This window comes from Necator americanus, chromosome II (assembly GCF_031761385.1).
Source record: "Necator americanus strain Aroian chromosome II, whole genome shotgun sequence".
NCBI lineage: Eukaryota > Metazoa > Nematoda > Chromadorea > Rhabditida > Ancylostomatidae > Necator > Necator americanus.
The window spans coordinates 39,721,836-39,749,247 of record NC_087372.1 but is presented as its reverse complement, the minus strand read 5'-3'; the positions used below and the strand labels follow the sequence as shown (position 1 = coordinate 39,749,247).

General features: G+C 36.2%; 5 protein-coding genes across 10 annotated transcripts; all 5 read left to right on the top strand.

The window, feature by feature from the left end:
- Nucleotides 1-3,021: 3,021 nt before the first annotated feature.
- On the top strand, nt 3,022-3,428 carry RB195_020846 (uncharacterized protein; the record flags this gene model as incomplete). The annotated part of the gene is made up of 2 exons (XM_013439254.2): nt 3,022-3,146; nt 3,203-3,428. 2 exons carry the CDS (start codon nt 3,022-3,024, stop codon nt 3,426-3,428), a joined length of 351 nt encoding a protein of 116 aa, XP_013294708.2.
- A 3,018-nt stretch (nt 3,429-6,446) lies between these two features.
- RB195_020845 (uncharacterized protein) lies at nt 6,447-6,713 on the top strand (the record flags this gene model as incomplete). Of its 2 annotated transcripts, none has more annotated exons than XM_064189352.1 (1): nt 6,447-6,713. In XM_064189352.1, the coding sequence occupies one exon, from the start codon at nt 6,447-6,449 to the stop codon at nt 6,711-6,713; it is 267 nt and encodes an 88-aa protein (XP_064045233.1). The 2 variants fall into 2 exon arrangements, with proteins under 2 accessions (XP_064045233.1, XP_064045234.1); XM_064189353.1 differs by having other exon boundaries at nt 6,453-6,713.
- A 6,249-nt stretch (nt 6,714-12,962) lies between these two features.
- RB195_020844 (uncharacterized protein) lies at nt 12,963-20,015 on the top strand (the record flags this gene model as incomplete). Of its 3 annotated transcripts, XM_064189351.1 has the most annotated exons (4): nt 12,963-13,162; nt 14,526-14,671; nt 19,642-19,723; nt 19,877-20,015. In XM_064189351.1, the coding sequence occupies 4 exons, from the start codon at nt 12,963-12,965 to the stop codon at nt 20,013-20,015; spliced, it is 567 nt and encodes a 188-aa protein (XP_064045230.1). The 3 variants fall into 3 exon arrangements, with proteins under 3 accessions (XP_064045230.1, XP_064045232.1, XP_064045231.1); XM_064189349.1 differs by lacking the exons at nt 12,963-13,162; nt 14,526-14,671 and adding an exon at nt 16,212-16,258 and having other exon boundaries at nt 19,565-19,723; XM_064189350.1 differs by lacking the exons at nt 19,642-19,723; nt 19,877-20,015 and having other exon boundaries at nt 14,526-14,715.
- Nucleotides 20,016-21,523: 1,508 nt separating this feature from the next.
- Nucleotides 21,524-23,041, top strand: RB195_020843 (uncharacterized protein; the record flags this gene model as incomplete). 2 transcript variants are annotated; one of them, XM_064189348.1, is made up of 4 exons in its annotated part: nt 21,524-21,572; nt 21,655-21,735; nt 22,695-22,794; nt 22,870-23,041. In XM_064189348.1, 4 exons carry the CDS (start codon nt 21,524-21,526, stop codon nt 23,039-23,041), a joined length of 402 nt encoding a protein of 133 aa, XP_064045228.1. The 2 variants fall into 2 exon arrangements, with proteins under 2 accessions (XP_064045228.1, XP_064045229.1); XM_064189347.1 differs by lacking the exons at nt 21,524-21,572; nt 21,655-21,735 and having other exon boundaries at nt 22,700-22,794.
- Nucleotides 23,042-24,333: 1,292 nt separating this feature from the next.
- On the top strand, nt 24,334-24,870 carry RB195_020842 (uncharacterized protein; the record flags this gene model as incomplete). Of its 2 annotated transcripts, none has more annotated exons than XM_064189345.1 (1): nt 24,334-24,870. In XM_064189345.1, one exon carries the CDS (start codon nt 24,334-24,336, stop codon nt 24,868-24,870), a length of 537 nt encoding a protein of 178 aa, XP_064045226.1. The 2 variants fall into 2 exon arrangements, with proteins under 2 accessions (XP_064045226.1, XP_064045227.1); XM_064189346.1 differs by having other exon boundaries at nt 24,337-24,870.
- Between the last annotated feature and the right edge of the window lie 2,542 nt (nt 24,871-27,412).

Genomic DNA, 27,412 nt, shown 5'->3' with positions numbered 1-27,412 from the left:
TACCCTGAATCTGTCCTACCCATTCCTATGGCATCGGACGTTTCTCAAATCTCAGGACTAGTGAAAATCAGGTCCGAGACCATCCCGCTTACGAATGTTCTAGAAAGAAAAAAATTGAAAAAAGTGGTCCGGAACTTTTACATAATTAATTCAAAAGAAGAAGTGATTCACGTCAACATGTTAACCAATGACTGTCCTTCCTGGAACCATAAAACATCTACGGAAAACCAAAAAAAAAGATAATGAAGAAATTCGACATAAGTGTTGAATGTTTTAGAGAATTTTATGCATGATGCATATTTAGAAAACATAAATAATGTTCAACGAGTAAGGATATGCTGTGCTTAGATTTTTTATGCAATTTTTTTTGGAACAGTCTGAGAAATTTACGGGAATCCTTCGGAATGTTGCTGGTGGCGAAACAAACTTAGCGCATCGGATTACATGATCTACACAGAGATTCTGAAAGCGAAATGAAACTCTAATCGTGTAGTATTAATTAAAATATTAATATGAATTTACTTAATTTAAATGTAAATAAAGAATTTACTGTAAATATTAATTGGAGATTTATATAAATAGTAAATTCTTTATTTACGTCGTTTACCTATAATAACATCTACTTCACTCACACGAATCCTCACCTCGACTACTGCTGATGTTCGAAGAATAACGGATGAAGATTTCTTCAGTAAATTTTGTGAAAAATGATACCACAACTATGAGGTCTACCGTAATCCTAGTCATAATTGACCCAAGGAACTCACTGGATTTGGCAAATCTTATTACTACTTAAATGATTCCTTAATATTCATTTACTATGTAAATAAAAACTGGTCGATCACAAGCCACCCAGTTAGATCAGGTGAGAAAAAATTCTGCAACTGTATTTAATCATCCGAATAATGGGACGAAGATGATCGGAATAAATAGTGGAAAAAAATCATTTTCATGTTTTAGCATAAAAAAACCCACTCTATGTTATTTGATTAGACTTAGAAAAACTAAAAATAGATTAAAAAGTAAAAAATAAGTTAAAAAATATGAAATCAACAACTAATTAATTAACAAATAAAATTGAGAACTGATTAATTAACAAATAAAATTAACAAAAATTGCTAAACTTTCATCTAGCGAATGGTTTTTCGGCTCATTTACGAACAACATGGGGTCTAGTAACCCAGCAGGAATGGCAGGCGATTAGCTTTGGGATCTCGAAGAAAAAAACCGAAAGAAGTGGAGGCAGATCGGAATTTTTGCGAACTCACAACCCTCTTTACGTCCAAGTGTTCCTCTATAGCATTCATTTATGGACGGTTCATAACACTCAGAAAATGGGACACTTCCTCATTCACAAGGATCGGATGCTGATAATTTGAAGAAAATTTAACAAACACTCGGGTTTATTTAAGTCTCTCGTAAAATTTGTTCCAATGCTGGTTTATTAAAGTCACTTACAACACTTGTTCCAAGACGATTTTGTACAAGGGTTTAAGTAAAAAAAAATCTTTTGAAGTTGTTTGGATGCTTTCTGTAGGGTGATGAGGCGCTTGAGGGGATAAATCACTAATGGCTTTTGAATTTTCCAGGATCTGACCAAGGCGATAACGCCGAAACGTTATTGCCTTCGTCAAAGCCTTCGTCAGAGTTATCGTTATCGAAACGATCAATACCAATCTTGGCTACAGCTCAAGAAAATCAATTTAAAACTACTCTTTTGAAGTCTTTCTTTTTCAGAAAGTAAAGCGCTTTTTTAATTAATACTTAATTTTTGCCCGTTGGATGATTTTTCACGTGTTAATCCTGTCATTCTCCATGGTTCGGGGAATCATACGCACTCTCCAATTAAAATCCATCAATCATTTTGCTGAACAATGACTTTTTCGGAGATGGGGATGAACAAGGGTTGATACAGAGATGAACAAAGACGTTCATATGAGTGTTGTAAAAGAATGCAGTTCAATAAGTGGACCACCAAAGTGCATTGTCCTAAAAACGTTGGGAAAAAATCGTAGCAAGCTTTTGCTTTTAATTTCGCCTTTAAAAAGAAGTCTTCCAAGCTCCTACACAGCCGTTTCCACATTTTTCTCATAAGGTGGTAATCTCGTACCAATGCGTTTTTTTTTTGACTGCTTTAGCAGCAATTTAACTTTAGATTTTTTTTTTAGACTTTGCATGGATTTTTTTTACCTTCATAAATCCCAACAATAAGAGTTATGATATTAGTCTGGAGAGATGTTTTTCGGATGTATCTCTATCCGACCAACTTTGTCTTGCTAAGATGATATTGAAACTAAATTACTAATAGGTCGAGCAAAAAAAAAACAAAACAACATCACCTCCAATGTCAAACGAGTATCACATTGAAACCGGCAAACAGTAGAGTGCCTAGCTACGACAAAAGAAATCCTGCAAAACTCAGAAACTCCTGGAAAAACCTGAAAAAAAACAAAATGTATGACAAAAGAAATCCTGGAAAAAGCGTCCCATTTGTGAACCCCACTCAGAAACCTTTTTTTAAAAGAAGAAAAAAATCCAGGAAATGAATTTGAGCTCTACCACCATCAACTATGTAGTACGTGTTTTGCATTTGAATTTTTGCTTTCTAAAGCGTAAAAATTTATTAGGAAGGAAAAAAAGGATTGAAAATAAGAATTGATCGAATTTTTTTCGCTACGACACACATCCTAATGCTTTTCACCAGTGGAACTAATCTCTTTTATTGCAAATTTCGGGAAATGTATTATGCGCTGCCAAATTTGTATTATTTGTATTTTGTTTTACCTCTTTGAAATAATTATTCCAGGTTTTCATAAATTGCTTTCACATATAATTGAAGATATTACTCAATAATAAGTTTTTTTTGAAAAAAAGTACTAAAATCTCAGAATTTCGATGGTCCCTTTGTAACGTAAACGCATTTCCTACGTCAATAATTCAAGGATCTCTTTATTTATCAGGAAAACAACGAGAAACAGATGTGAAAAGTTTCAGATTGGCAGCTTAAAAGAAGGAAAGAGGATGGAAAGAAATTTAGCCTTGCTTTTCTTATTTCCGATCTTCCACGCTGCTATCGCTGCCCCGTCGCCGATTGAAAAAATATCCGAGAGGAAACCAGAACACATCGTGCAGATTGGAGAAGATCTGTAAGAATATTTCACTGGAAATTGAGATAAATCTAACAGAACTCTCAAAATTTTAGGTTAACGAGAGTAAAACGTCAATTTGGATTTGATGGGCCATTTGGTGGACCATTTCGTGGACCATTTGGTGGACCTTTTGGTGGACCTTTTGGTGGACCTTTTGGTAGACCGTATGGATTTGGTGGTCCATTCGGCTTTCGTCGTTCATATTTCTACGGTCGTCCGTTCGGCTACGGTCGTGGATACGGATGCCGTCGCTGCTGCAGAGGCTGTGAGAAGAAGTAAACTGAAATTTAGTGGAATTTTTAGTGGAATTTAAAAATTTGCCGTAAGATTAATCTTCTTGTCGTGGATTACAGATGCAAATGGAAACCTACAACTTAATTTTTCAGGTGTTCCTATTAGAACTTTATTAATTGAACTTCGCAAAAATAGGTGTTATCAAAATTTTACATTAATTAAATAGTCTTTCAAATCGTTGTATAAGTAAAATTTACATTTTTTAAAAATTTCTAATACAGAGTTCTCTTAGTTCTACAAATATGGAAGATTCAAGCACTATACGTTTATATCAAAGAATTTGCAAGGATATTTATTTGAGACTAAATCCAAACGCAAAGCTACTCCTAGGATATGAACTTAAGGTGAATTTGAAGGAATACGGTAACGGTGAAGGAATACGGTCGTGAAGTGCCTTTCTAAAGAGTTATAGTTGGACATTCATTGAAAATAGTTATTTGATGCCCCTTATCGGCTGATCTGACCATAAATATTTTATTTAAAGGGTCCGCTGAGCCTGTACTCCTTCCATACTCCATCTATGCGAACAAACTTAACCTCTATGCCCTGAAGAGTCCACAGGAAATATGACACAAAAAAAATTACCCACAACTTTGCACCAATTAATCAAAACAAGAATTTTTTTCCTCAAATTCATTAGTCAAAATATTCTACGTATGATCTCACACATCACATGCAGAATGACCGCTTTCGACTTCAATAGAAGATCCAATCTCTTCCGGAAATTTTTGAGGATGCGCACGATCAGTTCTCTTGCCAGTTCCCATGCCCCCGTGCCTCATCCAGGGCTCAGTTCAGCGAATGACTCCAGTGACTTGTGCTCAAAAGAGCAAGCTTTCTGCTCTGAAATCGGCCACACAGCAAAATCAAAAAAAAACTGAGATTGAGGAGTTTAACTTCCAAACACCTTCGTCCAGAAATCCTAAGGATTGGTCTCACTCCAGTCCAATGTCTTCTTTGCCCCATGGGCTGGGACCCAATTTTGTAGCAAGTCCAGCTGGTGTTGTTCACTGGTTCTTTGGCTCAAACAATCACCGAATCACTGGATTTTCCATAGCCCTTCACGCTTCACGCGGACCACCCTAAATGTAGCGCAGCGGTGGGAGTTTCCGCACGGTAGATGGTTCGAAACCGGGCCGAGGCCAACCACGTAGTTGGCATCCTTCCTAAATCTCCCAACTCAATAAAATGGTTTCAGAATTACTAGGATAAAAGGCTAGGGTAAAAGCTTAATTACTACGTTGATTGGCCCATACGAGTTAAGGGCGCCATTATATATATTTACGAATTTCAACAAATAAACCATATTTTTACAGGAATAAATAAACAATAAACATAAACACCCACACTTCTCTTTATAATCCACAACTCTACCGCAGGCCCTTAAACGTATTCATAAACTTCCCTCTATTCTGAAAAGAGGACGAGTGCGTTGGCGCATCCTGAAAGGATTCTGGAACCCTATAATCTTGTCTTTTATCCTTTTAAACTTGGTTAGGAGGAACTAGTTATCGGATAAATAATTAATTTCCGCCCACATCAGGCTAGAAATGTCTGAGGACTAGCTAATCGTCTTGCTTTAGTTTGGATCTATTAGCGACCGTACTGTTGTTTACAGCAAACAAATAAACAAATGTTACAAAACACGCAACAAACACTAGGAGTTTTAATTTTTTATTCAGACAAAAAAAAATCACAAAGGAAATTGTAATATTCCCGGGGTTTTTTTTTCGCTGTAACAACAATTTAAAAACACATCGCAACGACCACAGATATGAGACCGAGTTGTATCGAATTTTAAGAACAAAAAAAATAAACAATAAACATCATCTATTATTCAACAAGTACAAGATAAGAAGACGGCAGTAAAAAATTCGTGCAATCTGCTCCTTCAGCCCGTAAAAATAAAAGATCTACCATGCTGGAGTTTTAAGGAGAGAAGAATATGAAATTGTTTAAAAAAATCATGTATTCTTGGTGAAAATGGGTACAATACTATGTTCCAACTGAAAATTAACAGCACGTTAAAAGATATTACATGAGTTTTTGATATTAAATTGCCATAGGGCACATTACACAGGGAAATTATATAGTATTATTAGATCTTGACGAATAAACCTTATATTTTTACCCTTTCTGGAACCATGCTGAAAAATCCAATCATTAATGATATCAATTAAAAACGATCATTTAATCAATTTCAATTACTCAAATTTTAAATAGGGACGAATCTCATCTACTCGGAGCCCATCTAATTATGGAATTTATGATGGTGTTCAATGGTGATAATGAGTATTTTCATACTGTAGGAGAGGAGAAGCGATGTCAAAGATAACTGGGACCGCCAGCAGACGCTTTTTAAATTCATAGGGATGGTTCACATACCTACCTCCTCACATTCAAAACACAAATCATTTTAGTTACAAAGACTATACTTGGGCTGGCTGCAACGTTCCCTCGTTATCCAAGATCCGTGTCCAGTTTAAAGCCCACGAATCTGAGGTGGTACGGATTTCAGGTGGAGTATTCATATACGGATTCTTGTACTATGGAGAGGGGGATGATTCCGTTCATTTCTTCCTAAATCCCGTAAAAAACGATCCGGAAGATGCGGCGCGTGCGCAAGGCAATCGCTCGGCGCTCTCCAATCGAGCTCCTTGTAGAAAATAGTGCTCCAGAACTCCTGAAGCCGTATCTTCCAGGCCGTTTTTTACGGCAATTAGAAAGAAATGGACGGAATCACCCACCTCTTCGTAATCTACGATCCCGTATACGAATACTCCACCTGAAATCCGTACCACCTCAGATTCGTGGGGTGATGCCTTTAAGATACTTAACAAAGTGCCCAAAAAATCAACAGTTAAGATGAGTGAGTTTCATATGAGTTATCTATGAATATATATCTGTTGTCCATAAGTTATCTATGAATACTATATATCTATTACTCTATGTTTCGTCGAAACATGTGGATGCATTGGTCTTCAGCTGAATCTGCAAAAGACGATGTTCATGCGCAACGGATGGGTCTCGGATGCCCCATTCACCCTCAACGGAACGAACATATCCGAATGCACCAGCTACGTTTATCTGGGTCGGGAACTGAACATGATGAACGACCTGACCCCCGAGCTGGGCGGAAGGAGACGAGTGGCTTGGGGAGCATACAAGAGCATCGAGGATGTAGTGAAGAAGACCAGGAACACGCGGCTCCGTGCTCACCTCTTCAACACCACCGTACTTCCTGCTTTGACCTATGCTTCGGAAACCTGAGCATTTCACAAGCAGGAAGAAAACGCGGTGAGCGTCATTGAACGCGCAATTGAGAGAGTGATGCTAGGAGTATCCCGTTTTACGCAAGTGAGGGACGGGATTCGAAGTTCTCTCCTACGTCAGCGATCGAAGATTAGAGATGCCGCCGCCTTTGCCAAGGAAAGTAAAATAAGGTGGGCCGGACACGTGATGCGCTTTAATGACAACCGTTGGACCAGAGCCGTGAGCGACTGGGTTCCCCGCGATATTAAGCGCACTACAGGAAGACCGCCGACCCGATGGTCAGATTTCTTCACGAAGTCCTTTAAAGAAAAATATGATTCTCTTCGTATCCCACGCGAAAGGAGGAACCACTGGGCTACTCTGGCACGCGATCGGGACAAGTGGAAGAATTACTGGCGCCCGCTCAACCAGTTCGAAGATCAACGGGAGTGAAGGTAATCAAGGTAATTACTCTATGAATTTCATATGGCGACGAATTGTGTAACTACGTATATTTTGAGAATTGATAAAGGATGAAGGAAAAGTTCCTGTTGTTAATCAATCGGCTTCGGATGTGCCCCAACGTTCACTTCTTTTCAGAATCGTTTGAGGTTTACGAACGTGTAACCGGTCTACACAATGACCTGAGGTGGCTAGCCGATGTGTCAAGTAAGTGTTTTTATCCTCCCAAACAAGTCAGTACCAATTTATCCACCTCGGAGGGATGAAACGCTTGGTGAGCACTATGGAGGATTCGAACCTCCGATCGATCGTGCAGGGCGTGCCACCTCTAACCAATTGCGCTGCGCCCGCCCCTCTATGAGTTTTATATTGCGACAAAATGTGAAACCACATATTTTTTGAGAACTGATAATTTTGAAAAGGATTTAATATCGAAGACATTAAGGACAGCTGTAAAAAAAAAAGAAATGGTCGTAGTTATCGCTCGAACAGCTCAGAAACGTTAATTTTGGAATCCACAGTTGAATCAGGATCTTGCAAAAGGGGAACAGAGGAACAAGCACTTGAAAGAACGCAATTCTTATCAATACTGTTCGAACTCCTCACATCAAAGTCAACTTTAAATTGGTCCAAAAAAATCAGGAGGTGCTCTAAGTAACCTCATTATTATGCGGCACAGTGAAATGAGTAGAATGTTTTTGAAGCTTTGTTGTTGTTGTTTTTTTTTTGAAGTTTATCCAAGGAATACTTTTGTAAGAAACACAGTTCCAAATAAAAATTGCAAGGATGAACTGTGAAATTTTGGAACATTGGGAAGCTTAAGAACGTTTGAACCTCCGGACAGCATTCATTTAATTCCGGATGTCTCAAATTCAAAGCAAATTTTGTCTCATCAAAAAAATAGCTGCGAAATTAGTTATACACTACAAGTCAAGTTCTGTGTGAACTATGAAACTTGTCTTTGTCTTTTTTGCTCTTTAGGTTATTTACATACCGTATAACATTTGCGAATTCTTTATACCTCATTATCTATTCCATACTAGAGTTATTTCGCCATATTTCCTTGCGAATCCAACCTCACATAGTTGGACGGTAATTGATTTGTTCACCATTCTCCATCATCATTCGTCTGGAAAAATATTGAAGATCAGTTGTTCTTTGAATTTTACATTAAACGGCTAAACTGCTCATTGGACCACTTATTGAATTAAATCAGTCACCTCTTTCAAAGAACTGAGTCTGGAATTAATCGGTGATGTTAAAATTAATCGAAGGGAATGGGTCGTTAGTATAAATACTGAAGATCCCAAGGTAAAAAGTAATTGACTGTGTTGGTTTTTTTTAAAGTACCATCAAACTTTGATCAGTTTCAGTAAGTCCAGACATGATCACTAATTTCTTGAGTGCTGTTTTTGTCAGAGAAATTGAAAATGTACCAAAGAATGATGCGAACTCTCTTGTCTGTGCAATCCACCTGCAGTCACTGCGTCATTTTGAGCGAAAAGAGCGTTCATAGAGTTTTGGAAAGAAAATTTCTTTATGAAATTCTTCCTTTTTTCGTTTATGAATTTTCTGCCCTTAACTCATGTTCTTAGCTCAGATTTTTAGATTTTGTCATTTTTAACCATTTCTTTGACTTATTTTTTTATATACATGTAAATATTTTAAATAAATAAAAAGAATTATAGATTTAAATATTTATTTTTTTAAATTTTGAGAGCAAATAGATTTCTATTGGAATTATTTAATGTAGTGCACCTGTATAATGGATTTTTTTTTAATAATGAAGAATTCAAAATACAAATATTCCTGGGCCTCAGCCACATTTTAAAAATAAAAATAAAAAGTAATTCTTCTAGTAATTGAGCATTTCTTTCTGCAGCACTAATATAGAATCTTAATCAGTTTTGGAATGTAAAGGAATTTTGAAAAAAAATATGTTAAGCTGTTTTTTATTCCATAAATTCCCAAATAGAATAAACAAAAAACCTGTTCCAATAGAGTAGACAAATGTATGCAAGCAACCTGCACCTTATAGGGAGCACTTCTATGACATAGTCCTTGAAAATATCCAGTCCTTGTTCATTCAAATAATTCAGGTTCTATGTTTACATTAATACAACAAAGAATAACATTGAAGTTTTTGTGAACATGAATGCACCTTTAAATTTAGCGAATAAGAAAAAAAAACTACCTTTCATCGCAGAGTATAAATTCCTCGGTTAGCTGTTGAACATGGCTGGTGTTCCCAAGAAGTTTCACGCAATTTATACCTATCTAAAATTTGAAATTTTTCTGATTTATTTAACATTTATGAAACACATACACATTTAAAAAGCTTACTTGAGCCCCCAAAAATTTTATTTCATTATGAATATAAATATTTTAAATAGTGCTGCGGTCCAATCTTTATCGTCTAGACATTCTTGTTACTTCAGACACACTTTGCGACGAATAGAAGAACAAAAATTTCATATTCTATTCAATTTTCTTCTTGCGCAACACATTTCTATTACTGTTTTCGCGTTAAAGAGTCTCAGCTGACTAACCAATGTGTTCCAAGAACTCATTCTTTTTCAGAAATCACTTTTAATTTTAGTGGTTTATTTCAGTGATTTTTAAAGTAATTTTAGTAGTTTTTAAATTTCAAATTTCCCCAGTAGTACTCTTATTCACTCTTTTTTTTTGCTCCATTGTGTTGTTCGCTTCAGCCGTTGGTCCAAGTACCGTATCGTTCCTAAAGCGTTTGAAGAAGGCAAGATTTTCTTTAGCTCACGTTCAAGCAAATTTTTTTCATTCTCCCCACATATGTGGATATTTACAATTAAAATATATAATTCTTGATTCCCAGGAAATTATACATAGCTTAACTAATTAATCAATTTATAACTTAATTAATTAGCAAATATTAACGAAAAACTATTATAACCATTAATAAGTGGTAGGGAATAGCAGTGAAAATTATCGACAATCGATAATCGACCAATAAAAACTGTCACATCTAATTGGCCAAGAGTTCGATTTTTTTTTGAATTTTTTTAATCATTTCAATTTTTTTTACAGCTTCGACAACATATGCGAAATAATTTCCAGCTTCCACGGTTTTCCAGCACTTTTGCTCGTTTAAAATAAACCATTGGAGATCTTCTCTTAGTATTTATTTATTCTCTTAGTAATTAGTTGTGTAACTGGTAAAGAACCAACAAATCGTCACAACTTTCCTTTAAAAAAAAAGCCCGATCTCTAAAAATTAAGGAGAGCCCTTTTTTTGCTGGGTGTGGAGTGAATATATATGTTCGTGCCGTTAAAGTTTGCACGTTATATTCGCAGAGAGAAAGAGAGAGAGAGAGAAAAAAAAAAGAGAGGTGAGGGAAGAGAGGAAAATGGTGATCTATGATTGCTCAGTGATCCGTGATCCATCCGAGTTTGTAGCATGAATCAATACCTAAACACCTTTAATAAACGATAGCGTAAATTCGTCCTATACGTTGTCCGCATTGGATCTGTATGTACTGTATTTTTTAAATTTTAACAGCTTAAGTACTTGTTTTTTAAACTGTATTTTTTGTGAATTGTATTTCAGAGATTCTTTATCAGAAATCATATCATATCACTTACACGTTGATCCTTTTTTAATCTTTTTTCTCATATTATTAGAGTGCAAGGCATGAGTAGTGTAGCGGTTAGAGGTTCCGCTCTCTACACGATCTGTCGCAGGTTCGAATCCCTCCTAGTGCTCAGCGAGCCTTTCATCCTTCAGGGGTCGATAAATTGGTACCAGTGGCTTGTTTGCGAGGATAAAAACACTGACTTGACACATCGGCGGCCCCCGCATTTCACTGTATAGGCCAGTTACGCGTTTGTAAACCTCAAACGATTCTGAATTAAAGTGAACGTGATGGTGGATCCGAAGCGGATTGATTAACGCCAGAAACTTTATCTTTATCTTTATTTCTATCTTATTGCTAGAGTGCAGAAGTTTACTTTACTTTACGTCTCAAGGAGCGTGGATGTTTCTCTGTTTTTTGAAACCAATCAGCTTCCCATATGTCATTGTTGTGCTTCCTAATCACAAATTGATATCATCTACCGGTTGGACCGGTTTCGAAAGCTATCACGATATCATCATTTTTAACATGCGAAAAAGTACTGCTTAAAAAAAATCCCTCGGTCGGAAGTGAGAGAGAAATTATGGCTAAAAAAACGAAGATGCACATATCCACGTCAGTACTGGCTGAGTGTATTACATTAAAATATAATTGGTATATTATACTACTAAATGTATTATATTTTATATAAGATAGGAAATTTATTCGATTTTACTTGATTTAATTTTTACTGGTCATTTTTTTTATCTTTTTATTTGTTCTATTTTCTCCTTTTTCTATTTTTTTTAAATTATTTTTATTAGATTTTATTTTTTTGTATTTGTATTTTTTCAAATTTTTTAAATATGTTTTTTATTATTATCGTCATAGTGTTTAACTCAATCGTGAATCACTGCCATAATATTCGATGAAACCTCAGGATGAAACGACCAGTCACCCATCACCCAAAATAGAGCAGAAAATCGAGAACTGAAAACTTTTTTAGGTGGATGTGCACCATGTTCAAATTTTTACAAATTTTTCCACTCTATAAGGTATAATTCAGCAGAAAAATCGCCGATTTTTGGGCAAAGGCAAATACATTCGAGAAAAAAGGTTGCGAAAACATCTGACATCTGGAAAACATCTGGAAATTGTTCTTTCAGAATAAATAGATCATTGAGTACAGTTGAGGGTGTTTCCTCAGTTTCCACGTCCAGTAACAGCCAGCAGCCAGAGCGAACTCCACTACAACTCGTAAGATCTCCAATCCAAGGATACGTACAGATTTCAATTCTTAGAAGAAAAACAAACAGTAATCCATAAGGTAAAGCAGACATTCGAAATATTTGTTGTTTCCAGACGTCCACGGTTGTCATATCTTATTATTTCCTTTACAATTGTACTCTACGACTACGGTTACGGCGGTCATGAAACGTCCGTCGGTCGTCGTTCAAGATAACAACAATGATAAAAAAATGTTTTTTTTGTCATCTTCTTCATGTATTCCCCATTTGAGGAGGAAAATGTAAGAAAGAAGTGTAAAAAAGTGAAAAAAAAAATCTAAAGCTGTACTAGTCATGAATTTCCAGAGATCTGTTCGTTCTTCCAATCCTTGCAAATTTGCGCACATTTACAGAGATCAGTTCCTCGTGAACGGAAACGGTGCAATTCTGGGTAGCTCCATATTTTTTGCAGAAGTTTCAGTCATGAAAAATCTGAAATAAGGTGTATTTTGGTGGATGACAAGCAGAAAGTCAGGAATATCTAAGGAATATTATACCAGTAATTAGTATCCTCTTTAACTTATGATCTTTGAGACTCTCTCGAACGAATACAACTTAATTTTATCTACAAAATTGCCTCGTTAAGCTAAGTACAGATGATGATGACGGGGAATTTCTGTTTCCTTATTTTTTTTTTAATTTCTGACTCCTTGGTGGTCCATCACAAAAATAGCTGTGACCCAATTGCAGCCTTTGACAAAAATTTACTTATCACCAGATGATTGTATGAGAATAACTGTGTGCATTATTGCGAAGGATTCCGTGTGACCTAGTTTTTCTACACCTCTTCTATGACTTTTCAATATTTTCATCATTAAAAGTTCAGTTGCCGAAGTGCGCGCACATTTCTGTTGGCCGAACGCCTTCCTGTCATGACCTTGTGCTATAAAAGGTACTATAAACTGCCCTCGTACATCACTACCTTTCAGAAGATGCACGTGCTGCTGATCAGCTGCCTAGCGGTCATCCATGTTGTGTTCGCTGCAAGCCTAGATCTCTCAGACTTATCCTTGACATTACCTATTCGATCGAGTCTTGCTGAGCCTCAAGTTCCTGCTGTGATCGAAGATGCTTCATGGAGGGACAAGAGAGAAAATGATCCAAAAACTGTTAAGGAAGCCCTGGAGTTAAGGTAAGTGTTGCGTATTTTCACGGATATACACAGTTGCCGTTGGGATCTGCGAACGACTACGGCGTGGAGCTCGGTTCTGAAGTAAAATTTGTGCCTTAGAAATTTCAGAGCTACCTCAAAATTCTTAGATAACCAGTTTTCCCTGCATAGCTCTGTAAATTAGACCACTTTAGTATAAATTCGCTCCATATATCTCGCCAGACGAATCTTAGGATATAGTGTGGAAATAATGTTCATAAATCCCTGTCGCGTGCATGTGTAAAAGTGTAAAGGCTCGGGTTGGATACGGTAAGAGTAAGAAAATAATAATAAATAAAATAAATAAAAAGAAATTTCGACAAGCGAATGTACCAGCTCCTGTAAAATCAGAGGGAGTTGTAAAGTACTGTTATACGGTTATAGCAGTTTTATTCTTTTAATATGGTAAGTTTAGTTCTCATTTGATTAATTACATCTCGTACTAACATCAAAAAAAAATTTTTTTATTCAAAATAAATTACAGTAATCGTAGAGTACTCAAAGTTATGCATTTAAGTTTAGGATAGACAAGAGTCTGCGGCCTAGTGTTACGTCCAGTTTTGTTACATGGCTGGAAACTCGTTGCCTTAAAAAAATCCGAGAACGTCTGTGATTTACTAGCAACTACGCGATAAAGTTTCACGTTTCTATTCACCATTTCACGATTTTGACAGAAATTAGCAATTTCTGATCTACTGTCGCTTGTCTCCATACGACGAGCGTTAGGGATCTGGCGAATCACTTTCCTAACTTCACTTATTAGTTCGAAGTTCGTCTCCCTTAACAGTAAATTAATAGGGTTAGAAACTATTTTGTATTTTGATCTATTCCCTGTATGAAAAAATTGTGTGTAACTACTAGAAAATATGTTAAAAAATGTCGCATAGCAATTATAGATGATAGTAATTATAGATGAACAATTAAAGATAGCAAGTAATATTATAGCCGAATTTGAGGATCATAGATGGAACTGTTAGCTTCTCCAGTAGCTGTAAATATCACAAAATGAACTATTTCACGAAAATGTAAATATTCTAACCTCCCCGATGTGAAAATATATTGTGATACGAAAGCTCCACCTAAACGTATGGATATTTTTTCTACTGAGCGGAGAAAAGTGAAATTAAGTGTGTGCACGAATTTCCAATAAATTATCTCATTGAAAAAGAACTATGCCGTGGTCAAGTAAGGAAAATGTTTCCCTTACTAGTACTTTACTAACTACAAACGAGTATTTTAACGAGTACTAACTTTAGTACTTTACTAAAAAGTTGGCCGCCATTTTCTTCAGTAAATGTTATTTCTTCTCCTCAAAAAAACCGGATTGGAAAGAATGATCTTTCAGTACGCTGAGGCGAGTGAAACGACAATGGGGACGAAGAAGACGTTGTCGACGATCGTTACGTGCGAAACGTTTTGGTGGATTCGGTTTTCCATTCTTTGGTGGTGGTTATCCACCATTTTTCGGTGGTGGATTCGGTGGTGGATTCGGTGGTTGTTGCTGCTGTTGTTGCTGTTGCTGTGGATATGGATGAACGAGAATTATGTAGAGAGAGAGAAAAATGATGCTTACAGCTAATTTTTTATCGTAAAATCACATTCTGATTGACTCTTTTTTTAACTTTTTTTGTATTGCTAATAATGTGTTGTTTTTTCAATAAATTTTGTGCCTAAAAAGAAATTATCACAAAAGACGACACACATGTAACTCTCAAGGAGTGCTTGTAGTTTGTGGAAGACACTAAGAAAATTACTTCTGTTTTAATTTCTGCTGAAAATTATTGAATCTCACCCCTATTTACAGTATAATTTAATCATATGACTGGATTCCTGGATGGGACTGATTGATTCCTGGACGTCACAGCGCTATTTATTTGAAAAAGGTCAAGTATTTGTACACCTACATAATTTCTTGTCCACCTCATCGTCTCTTAAATTATATGATCTTTATAACGACAATAAAAGAGAAGGGAAATAAAAAGTAAAACAAATCAGCAAGTCATTCTAACCTATCGCACTTCAATCAAAAATAAATCAAAACTTATAGATGATAGAATAACAAAAAAAGAAAATTGAGAACTACGTCATCAATTCGATTTCCGCGCAATTATTGCGTTTGAGAAACAATTTGTGGCTGTTTCCTTCAGCCAGAAAAATAAAAATGTAAATTGAAAAGTATCGGCAGAATTTTACAGTGTTAGATGGGAAATTTCTCATTCACAAAACCATGCTGTTTTAATTGTTTTTTTTTTTTAGTTTCGATGATTTCCTTTTTTCCAAACCATCAAAACAGAGCGTTCTGGACAAAAAAAGATTGGTTTCTACTTGTTTTCCTCATTTAAATTTTCCATTTTTTCCAGGATAATCCAGGATTTCTCCAGGCTGAGACTTTGGATGAGTATGGAGAAACAGCAATGCTATGTAGTCTTCCGTTGCTTGTCTATCAGCATCCGAAATTGACAATTTTGATGAATCAAACACTGATCCATCTGTTTTCGGAGCAGAATAAAACTTTTTTAATATTTTATTATATATTATTATACTATATTATTTATTTATTATGTATTATATTATTATATATTATATTATTGTATATTATTTTTATACGAATTTTTTAAGCTGAAAATCACCATCACCCATCAGCGTTCTCCATTGTAATCAGTTTGATCACTTTCAATTTCTTCTCATTCATCGTACAAAAGGTTTTCGATACTTCGAATAGTTTTTGGCCACGTTTTTTTCTTCTCTACATCTTTTGTTTTTATCTGAATTTCTGCACGGCTGTTTCCATGCCATCCAGAATTTCCAGAGATCCATCCCAGTAATTCAAAATGCAAATTTCATGAGGGTCTTTCGCTGCATTATCTCCTCATCTAACAAGAAAACGAAAAAGGAAACGTAGAAGGTGTCTAAAATGTTTGGTTCCGTCTTTTCAACTCCATTTTAGTTATCTGAAAAAAAAAATAATAATCAATAAAATCCATAAAAGTGTAAGTGGTTAAAGTGTCCAGGATCCATCAATCCACTTCAGATGCGCTCACGCGTTCACTTCAATTCAGAATCGTTCGAAGTTTACCTGTGAGTCTAGCCTATAAAAACGACATGGAGTCACGTATGGTAACAATTTATCGGCAACGAATTGATGAAAGTCTTGGTTGGCACTGGGACGATTTCCAACCATTTACCGATCGTGCATTAGCAGCGGAACCTCCTACCGACTGTTCTACAACTTTCGAAGTATCGATAAGGCTTTTTAAAAAATCAACATACAACTATACATATGTATATGCAGTGAAAAATTCCTATCTAATAATTATTGAGTTTACCAGCTCTTTTTTTCCCATGTACATTTGAATGTGCAATTAAAGGACAAGAATTATTTCACAAAATATTATTTAAGCAATATTATTTAGGGAATGTTCTGGAAAATGGAAGTTCACGTGCGGTGTGGATCACGCAATATATGGTGTCTAATATTAATTTGTTGTCTGAATATTTATTCTTAGGCCTTATATTATCGTTTCAAGATATTAAAAGTAAACAAATTCAGACTTGAAAATGACATTTACCCGAACAAATTCTTTTTTTCGTTGGATTATCTCTCAAAATGACCTTGTTTGGCCCGAAAAATGTCCATCAATCACATCATAAAAATTTTAAGCAACACGAAAGATTGTAAATGTACTTTGAGAACACTGTACGCAAAATTTTTATCAAATTCTTTAAAATATAAACCTACGTCTGGCACTTGCATTCAGCATAAACATAAGGAATGGACGAATGCATTGACTGGTACGATCCTGCTTCCGCATTCTTCGGAAATTTTCTCACAAATTACTCAACTAGAAATTTCTCTCAATTTTGCAACGTGTTATAAATATTGGGTAAAGCGAATTTTTATGCTTTCTGACTGAAGATCATAGAATTCAAACGCTTATTTATGATATAGTACACCAAAGAATTTGATTATCACTAAGCACTCACTTTATTTAAAAGTTCACTTTACTTTACTTGAAAACAGAAAAAAAAGTTTACTTGAAAATTTGAAAGCAAGTGAAGAAAATCGAGGGATGATAAACTTTTCGTTTCTTCATTATTCAATTACCGTATTACGCTGTAACATCCTCGTTGTTCTACACACGTCTTTTTTCCACAAATACCGTAATTGGCCGATGACGATGGTCTGTTGCTTCTAACCGTTGAAAGTCTGAAATTTCTCACTTTTTTCTATTTATTTGATTCTACATGGAAAGCTGAATCTTTCTTTTATTTCTATACAAATTCGTGCTTAATTAAGAAATTGGAAACACGAAAAAAAACAGCGGATCTATCGGAGAAACCGTTGATGATGGAAGTACGTTTTTCAACCGAGCTCGCATGATTTTGCTTTGCGAAGTGAACATTCAAAATTATTACATTACAGGTCAGTCGAAATCCACACATTGAAGGTCAACCAACATTTGGAAGATGTGGTAATTAGAGATAATAAAAACTAGACGGTAATAGGTTTTCAAATAAAACCACTGCACCCACTTTCGTACCACCACGGATCTAATGGTCAATCGTATGAGTCTATATACAACGTCAATAAATAATTTCCTAGTCAGAGCCTTTTTTTAATTTTTCTCATAGAACGCAATAACATAAGTAGAATTTTCTTCGTAGAAGAGCATTGGAAAGAGATGAATTACAGCCGAAAAAAAAAGAGTTAAAAAAGGCAGCTACAGAAAGTACGATGTAAATCGAGAATCCTATGAAATAAGGTTTAAGGCAAAAACATTAGCGCAATTGCTTGCTAAAACGGCGATCAGAACAGTATCCGCGAAATGTACCTGATGTTTAATATTATAGGAGTTATAAAAGGATTTATGTGAACAATTTCCTTGAAAACAATTCAAAAACTAAAAAACTCAGGAAAAAAATAATATCCAGAAGAGAAAAATGAAGCCATGACAAGTATTTGTGAATAAGTGATAAATGCTAAACTCTTTTATTTCTTTAGTTTATTTTTTTATATTTTTTTGTGGCAAATACGCCATAAGACATAAGCAACTATTTCTTGATATGACTAAGTAAATCAATGCAAAATTCAATAAAACAATCTTCTTCAAGGAACCATAGTAGATTTTATAGGTGTCGGTACAAAATGCATTGTTTATTAAAAATAATGAGCTACCAAATTAGCATAGAACAGAACGAAGTCCAATATAAACTCGGATTACCTTTTCATTGATTGAAAAAAATGTACTTCTAACTGTGTTTCTTGACAAAGTTTATAATCTCGCTGCATTGAAAACCAAAATATCGTTTATCTCTTCTTCGTCTATTCCACCGTCGTCTGCTTTCTTTTGCAAAAATTGAAGAAAATAGAAGATAAAAATTAACGAATTGTGATCCGTTTTGATTTAAACACTCAACTTCAATTGGGAAAAAAACATATTCAGTAGTAGAGTAAAATTAAGCTGTAGAAGGTCCTTGTAGAGAAAAAAATTCAGAATTATGCATGTTTATGCATTCGCTACAAACACACAGTCTATTCGATTTAATTTGAGCAAATTAGAACCACACATCCTCACCGTCCTTGAGTTTGTGCCATGTACACCAAGGTTGACCACGTTTTTGTATATAGTCAAAATCGTAGCAATTTTTGATTAGAAAAACTTTCCGCTGAACAGAAGGTCAAAACTTTTTTTTTGGTGGTAAAAGAAAGACATAGGTATGTATGTTTGAAGATTTCTAAATTGATCGGGCCTATATAATCCGAGTTAGAATGATGCTGCACCGATCCTACACACATTTTCTTAAGATTTTGCTAAGGAAATTTCTTCTCCTTTGAATAATAGTAATTAATATTGAATTTTCACTGTGTAAACATACTCTTGAGGTTTTAAATTCTTTAGTACATTAAGGAGAAACACTTATAAATAATAAACTAAGAAACATTCCAAAACTACAGCGATATCGATGCGAATCGACTGATCATTCGAACTATTTCTTTCCACTCGCGGTAGAAAAACGTCAGTATTTTGATGAATTCTAAAATTTCAAGAAATTAACTAAAACTAATGAAATCCAACTTAAAAAAATCCTTAAAGTTGGGGAAATTTTTGATAAACTACCGAAATGCGGAGAGACGATACGTTGTTTTCAGGAATCTAGAAACATCCTGAATTGAAAACAATCTGAACTACGAGTAAGCGTGACTATATTTCCGTATAACTTTTCAGTAACTTTCACAAGATATTCTCTATATTTATTTGTTGATTTTCTTCAGTGCTCCTATTTCCACACGGTCCCAATATCTAATCTTTCATTCAATCAGACAATTCTTCACTCTACTACTCAGTGTTTTGTATTTTTTACCAAGTAATTGCTTCTTTTCAGGATTCTAATCGAAAAAACTATGAACACGTGGATGTTTGCCGCACTATGTCTCATTATCCTGGCAGTTTTTTGTCCAGGAATTTCTCAGCCAATGCCGGATCCTACAGATTTCCAGTATAACATGGATGAGCCGACGATTGATGAAATGCAAATCCGCAAGTGTGTAAACTTCTTAAATTCAGATAGAGTAAACAACTACAGTAATAGGTACAGTAGAAACAAATAAATAAACCACAAGAAAAGCGAGATGCGTTAGAATATCGATTGTGTCATCTGAATCCAGTGCATAATTCTAAAATAATTTTTTCTCAGTAGCAACGAACGTAAGAAGAGAGCGTACTGGGCATACGGAGCTGTACCTGCGGTTGGCTTCCGTCGAGTCGCTTACGCACATCCTGGATTCATCCACGCCCCCATGATCCACGCAGGACATCCATTCGTCTGGGGTTAATCTCTTAGAACCTTCAGACCTCCACATTTTGTTAGTGTTTATGGTGCTGCGGGGTTTTCTGCTACGTTTTTTTTTTCAAATGTTATTTTTAAATTAATTCATTGTTGGTAATGAATCTAGTGTTTTTTTCGAGGCACCAATAAATTTGTTGCTGTTTTTTTCTTTTGAATGATTAAGTAGAATATAGAAAATAGATTAAAAAAATAATATGGTAAATTTGTTTCCGTCTTCTTTAAAATTAGTTCACAAACAGAATTTGGTGTTGCATTTCAAAGGGAACGCAGAGATCCCCCTGATATTCACTAAATCTGTCTGAAAATTTTTCGTCGTTTGTGGATTTATGTATTCAAGCACTGAATATGTTTTCATATTTAAGTGCCGAATATTCAGCTAATTTCTAACAGCTACTCTGCTTGAGCCCCAAAACAAATAATAAAAAAAAAAAGAATTTTTTTTTTCCTCACCTAAGGATGAAGTTTATCTAAAAAATACAACAGTTCAATCAAAAATCATCCTAGCCTCCTTTTGTATCACCCAAGGATAAGTATACGCATTTATACGCTCAGTTATCTATTATTATTAATTATTAATTAATTCTAATTCTTTATTATTTATCATTTACTATTTATTATTAATAATTATTATTAATTAATGTTGACCACTGTTTGTACCAGCACAAGGTTTCAGGCTTAATTTTCACCGCAAGTGAAGATGTTTACGATGAAATAAAGTAAAACGTGTACGTACTGTATCGATTGATCGGTTACATCTCAACATCTCACCTTCAATCAAAATGAAAGCTCTAAAATAAAGTGAGTAGAAAAATTGAAACTTAGCTGGTCTTCGTTGTGTTTAAGAGAAGATAAAGAAATTATTCACAAGCGGAAGGTGAACTCTGTGGATTTTTAAGTTCTCCGTTAGTCACTTCCATAATATTCACAAGCTCAAAAACTGAACGTAAAAAAAGCAGTTCGACGGGTGTTCGGTGACACTGGTAATAAAGGATAAAAGGACAAAGGATAAAGGATACATTTTCTGGCATTAATCAATCTGCTTGGGATGCGCCCTCCGCCTTCACTTCAATTCAGAATCGTTTGAGGTTCGCAAATATGTAACAGGCCTATATAATGACTTGCCGGGGGAGGGAGCGGGGAGGAGCGGATGTGTCAAGCCATTGTTTTTAACCTCGAGACATGTCTTTTAGCAATTTATCGACCACGGAAGGATGAAGGGCTTAGTGAGCACTAGGAGGAATTCGAACCTTTTATCGATCGTTCAGGCAGCGGAACATCTAACCGCTACACTACACCCGTTCCGGCACCGGTAACAGAAAACGTAATAGAATAAGAAGCTTCCTACATTGTCCCAGATCCTATAATAGAAATGTTTGTAAATCTTCTTTTACCAAGCAAAAAAAAAAAACGAAAACAAAGCAAACAAAAACCAAATTAGTGGCACACTAACAACTCTAACTACCGGTGGTGTACGGTATACTAATGTCATGGTTTATGGCTGTCACGGTTACGACCGTTCTGGTCCGCTTCTCTGACGCTGTCGGTGAGTAATCTGTTTGCTGAGTGATGTCTTCGGGGATGACAGGGCGACAGGGAATAGAAGATAACACATCTTCATTTTCCAGGCTCTGAAGATGCCAACGGCGCCGAAACGTTAACGAGAATAAAGATCGATGACGATCGTGGTTTTTCGCCCAGGAAACATAGTACATCATTCAATTATACAATGCTAAGATTCAACGAAGGTCGTACTTAGGGAAGAAAAAAACTAAATTCTTCATAGGACCTCAAGTTCCTGCTCAGACTATCACGAACACAACCAGTAACTCTCTTTCCAATGAGAATCTGTTGATGAGCATTAAATAATCATTGGAAATAATAAATAATCCTAACAACGTTCAAGCACTATATACAGTATACACATTTAATTATGTAATTATTAATTATCATTTAGTATTATTACTATCATTCAATCATTTATGCACTGTTCCGATTTCACTCAGATAGATTCCTTCAGTGATTTCTTATTATTTAAACCTGAATTTATTTGATCTAAGAATTAAAGGGAATTAAGCCTAAAAACTTACACCTCTTTTATTTCTCATTCCTTACAATGAAAAGTAAAATACTGTCTCTGATAGCTGAGGAGAGAAAAACAAAAATCAAACAGGTTTTTCTACTAGCATGCATTCGATTCGATTGCGACTCCTCCAACTTCCAACAAATCATTAAATTCCTATAATCGCTCGTTTGACGAGTCCCGAGACGAGGACGTTTGTCGAATTCCCTTCGAATTTAACCGGGTGACTCGACCGATTTCTAATCCCCCCATATTGGTTGATCAAAATAAGAACGAAAAAAATGGCTACACAAGCACAATGAATGATTACCAGACGTAAAACGAGAACCAGTAATGATGATATGATAGGTGTTCGTCAAAAACATTACAGTCATTGCACAACTATAAAAACATTTTATATTCACAAGCACATCGTGTCTGTTTTAAATCTTTTAGTTCTTCTTTGACATGGAGAGAATTTTTTCCTAGCTTACTTGTACTAGTTTCACGCCTATAGTTATGCTTGTGTTCCTAATTTGTTCATAAACCTCAGAAAAATTATTCTAACTCTATTCACTTACTCAAACTTTATTTTTTTTATCATAGAACAAATGCGTTCCTTAATACTGGTGACCTTGTTGGTCGTGGCAACCGTAATAACCGCATTACCTACTCCATACGACGATCTCGATATAGTTGATGACAGGTGCAGAACATTTCCATTAAATCATTTTTTTACTAGTAATTTCCATGAAGAGGAAATTTACTGCTCTTTTTCCAGATCTCTCCGAGAGAAACGACAATTTGGATTTGGAGGACCAATGATGGGAGGATTTAGTCCATTTGGAATGGGCGGAATGGGTGGAATGGGCGGAATGGGAGGATGGGGACGACCTGGATGGGGTGGCGGATGGGGACGACCGGGTTGGGGAGGCGGATATGGATGGGGATAAGAGAAGATCAGCTCTGACAAGAACTCATTCCTCTGTGTGTTCTTTAAGGATGTTGCATATGTTGTATGTGCTTTCTAATGTATAAAAATATTGATCCGTTTGTTTTCGAGACAAGTTTGGATAAAATTTTCTGCCGACATTGAACAAGCCGACTTAGACTAAGTCTACCTTTAATGTCTAGAATGGGATTTTTGAATCCACGAGGATTTCCATGCGTTCAGTGGTTCAACATAGAATATTTCCTATTCCACTGGTCTAATATATCACTAAATTATCTACCCATCCAATTATTATAACATCTAGTGAGACTGGTTGAAGAGAACACGAAAAGGACTATTAGGAGTATTTCCAGGCCTAGCCTTGACAATTTTTGATTATTTATAAATAGCGAAGTATACTCAGTGAGCAACGACAAGTTTAGTAGTAAAGAAATTCTCTCCAGTTCATCGCTTCTGGATAACACAATACATCCCTACACCCCAATTGTACCTGAATTGTCTTTGAATCAAGTCCTCGTTCAGTGAGAGGGACAAGAAATGAAAGAAAACGTTTCTGGTGTAAATCAATCCGTTTGGGACCTGCGCCACCACGCTCACTTCAATTCAGAATCGTTTGAGGTTTACGAAAGCGTAGCTGACCCAAACAATGACTTGTAGGGATTAGCTAATGAGTCACGTCAGTATTTTTATCCTCCCAGACAAGTCTGGTACCAATTTAACGACCTCGAAGGGATGAAAGGTTTGCTGAGCACTAGGGCGGATTCGAACCTTTGATCGATGGTACAAGCAATGGAACCTCTTACCGACTGCGCTACTCCAGCTCGCCATTCATGCGAGTGGCAATGAAAAATTGGAAAAGGGACATCGCCATTTTTCCCTTTTGCAGCAACGTGCATGACTTCTAGGAGAAGAAAGGGAATAATATCCTTTGATGGTTTAGAGAACGCTATTTTCTACACGATTATTTTCATTTTTATTCTTTTGTGGGGAAAAATACGACCGGATGCAAAACATGGTTTTTTGAAGTAATATATTGTGAACAAGGTAATTGAAAGAATTTTTGCTTTTTTATTAAATGTGATCACATTTGTTATGCAAACACATAATTGAATTTAAGGATATTTCAATAAAGTGTAAATTACATATGACAAGGAAAATATCTTAACAGATCTGAATTTTAAAAATGAAAAATTTGAAATAGAAACCTAAAAAAGACTCAAAAAAGAAATTGAAGAATTTGAATTTGAATCTGTTATCTCCTTGCGAGTCTACCTATCCGCAATTCGCCCCATCATGATGTACGGATCGGAGACTTGGGCAGCACCGTCAACGGTTATGGGGAGGCTTAACTGCACGGAACGAAAGCTGATTAGACGGCTACTTGGCTACTCTTGGCCTAGGATATGCCACAATGAAGATCTCTACGCAGAAATTGATGTGGTATACTGGCGGATGGCACCTGGAAGACATCAACATCTTGCACCACCATCGAAAGTGGCTAAGGTAAATCGTCTTCGCTTCTTTGGTCATATATTAAGGAGATCGACAGATCGCCTTGTTCAACGAATTCTGAGGAGTTCGTCGGGTTCGAGCTGGAAGAAACCACCTGGCCGAAAACGGAAGTTCTGGACTGAGGTGGTAAAAGAGGACCTGAGGACACTCGCCGCGGATAGGCAGTTCAGGCGAGACGTAGTGTTTCGCAGAATATGGAATAGCGACGAATGGATTGATTCTCTGCAAGCTCTCGCAGAAGATCGAGAATGTTGGGCAGAGCTGTGTTCAAGGACGGCACACCTCGGCGAAGATGCGGGCAATCGCGTCAGGCGATGACATCAGCCCGCCGATTAAGTCAAGTGAGTCAAGTAATCTCCTTATCAGGTTCTCATGCCGAAATCCGCTAAAAAATACATGACCATCTAAGCTGTGGTAATGTCTTCACGTCACTGTGAAATGACGTGTTCCAAGGGTAGACGTCATTGCTCCTGGCATCACTTTTGCGAAACCTCATTTCATGATCATACACATGAAATATACTGGATTTTTTGCGAGTACGTTTAGAAACAAGTAACTTCTTTGAATGCTGAACCTCGTTGACACACGTGTTCCCTGGATAACCACTGTTAACCTCAATCTTCGAGTTACTCCTCTACAAAAGCCACTAACCTTTTCATTTGTCTCTGTATCGTGGAAAAGTTCCCCGATGGAATCAACTCACTAGTGTGAAACACCCGCTTTATCTCAGAAAGACACGTTAGGCGAATTCCCCTTAGGCACTACAATGAACTCCGGATATAAATGTGGATCCGACCTATCTGTATGCACCCAATCCATCTACACCTTCATCCACACAGTGTTGAAAGGTTAGTCAGAGTCCCTGTACTGTCGACGTGTTCAAAGCAACTCAGGTCAGCCAAGTCTCTCCTCCATTCTGGATTGATAAATTGGTGCCATATTTGTCCCGGAGAAAAAGATATGATACTGATATGAGACATCCTTGACCCTTTGAATCCCTTCAGTGGGTGTTTATGTGTTCAAATACTTCTGCAATTGTCTACTGAAGCGAATAAAAATGAAGCGAACCAAAAAAAAAATAATGCAAAAAAAACAATCCTAATGGGTTGCATTAAAGGTTGAATGCATGCATTCGGTCGACTTTAACCAAAACCTAGACTAATATAGAACCCTGGATTGGTAAATTCCGTGACTTTATCCTTTCATATACATCAATGATTCAGGACACACAGAGAGAGAGAATGTATGAGTCAATTTGAGGTGAAACGTGTCAAATCGAATTGAGCTTTTTTTGTCCTTATCTGCATCTTTATCTCCCGTCTCATGACGTACTTTATTTCGCAAGTGCAATCCAGACTGGAGTTCCTCAAATGAAGAATTTTTCTGAACATTAATATATAGTTCACAGGAAGAGACCGAACTGTCTGAGGGAAGTTGGGCTGAAGTGTCTTTCTGAGGTGAATTATGTGGTTCTCCCCGATGGTCAGCGAAGTTATGCCCCGAGCAACTCCTATACGCAACAGAGACGAATGGAATGGTCAGATAAAAGATTTTTTCAGACTCTGACGAAGGTGAAGACGCTAAAACGTAGAAAATAATAAAATGAAAAAAATATAATAATATAATAATATAAAATATAATAACGTAATAAAAATCAATTGAAAAACTTGGCTACAGCTCAAGCAAATCTATACAAAGCAACGTATTCAAGATTCAAGGACAGTCGATCATGAACAATGCTGGAAAGATTAGTGAAAAAGAAAAGAACTTTTGAAAAAAGTAACTAAAAACTAGTAAAATTGGGGTTAAGCATGGGTGTCCAGGTGTGTCGTCAATCAAAGCTGTTCTCCAAATAGTTCCCTTCTTTCTAATCACTTGCAGAAGATCCCATATATTTCCTGTACATGAACATGAAGTGATGCGTGGCAAAGGTGAAGTCAGAAATAATCACTTCTTCAACCGGCAATATTCCACACAATGACGATAATTTATCACTGGTTACGGTAAAAAAAAAAGTTAGAAAAAAGATCCTGGCATAAGAATCCGATAACGAGATATCAGGGCGTCACCAGTATATAAAATATATGGTTTTATATATTAGATAACCTATTCACTTCGTGATTCTAAACTGCACCCAACTGAGTGCTTCAAATTTCTTAAAATCCTCTCCTTCTCTTTTTTGATTTGCATTTTATTCACGTTTCCTCGAATTCAACGATCATGATTGGGTAGCAGAAAAAGAGACAAAAATTCCTCCTAGTTACTTTGCCCACAATAGTTCACTTCAAAAACCATGTTTTGTACACGATTCTGTTTTTTTCCTCAAAAAAAAGAATTAAACTAGAAATATTTGAGTGGAAAACACTGCCTCCAAAACATCGGAGTATATTTTTCTCTTAGTGCTCCGAAAAGCTACATTAGTGAAAATGCCAGAAATGGTAGAGCCCGTTCTCCAATTTTTAGTTGCCTTCACATAAATGATGATTGGACTCATAGATAATTCAAGGATACTTGGAATTGGGACACATTTTTATCCAGAGCCGATAAGCTACACTTTCTACGACACTCGCAATAAAATATTCCTGCAGTATTTCTCGAACTCAACACACCTAAATGTCAGGTTGACGGCAGAAGCGCAGAAAAAACCCTTGAATTCGATCATTATTGGAGGATATCGTCCACGGACTACGTATATCCGTAATTAGCTCTGTCGGTTGTTCCTAGGAGTCAAGTTCCATCCAATTCTATACGATACAAAAGAAGTAAACTCGCTAAAAGCAGTTAGTACATTGCCTAAAGCAATGTTCACCTTCTTTTCCACCCTATCACTACTCAGCATAGCATTGTTGCTCACGCCGCT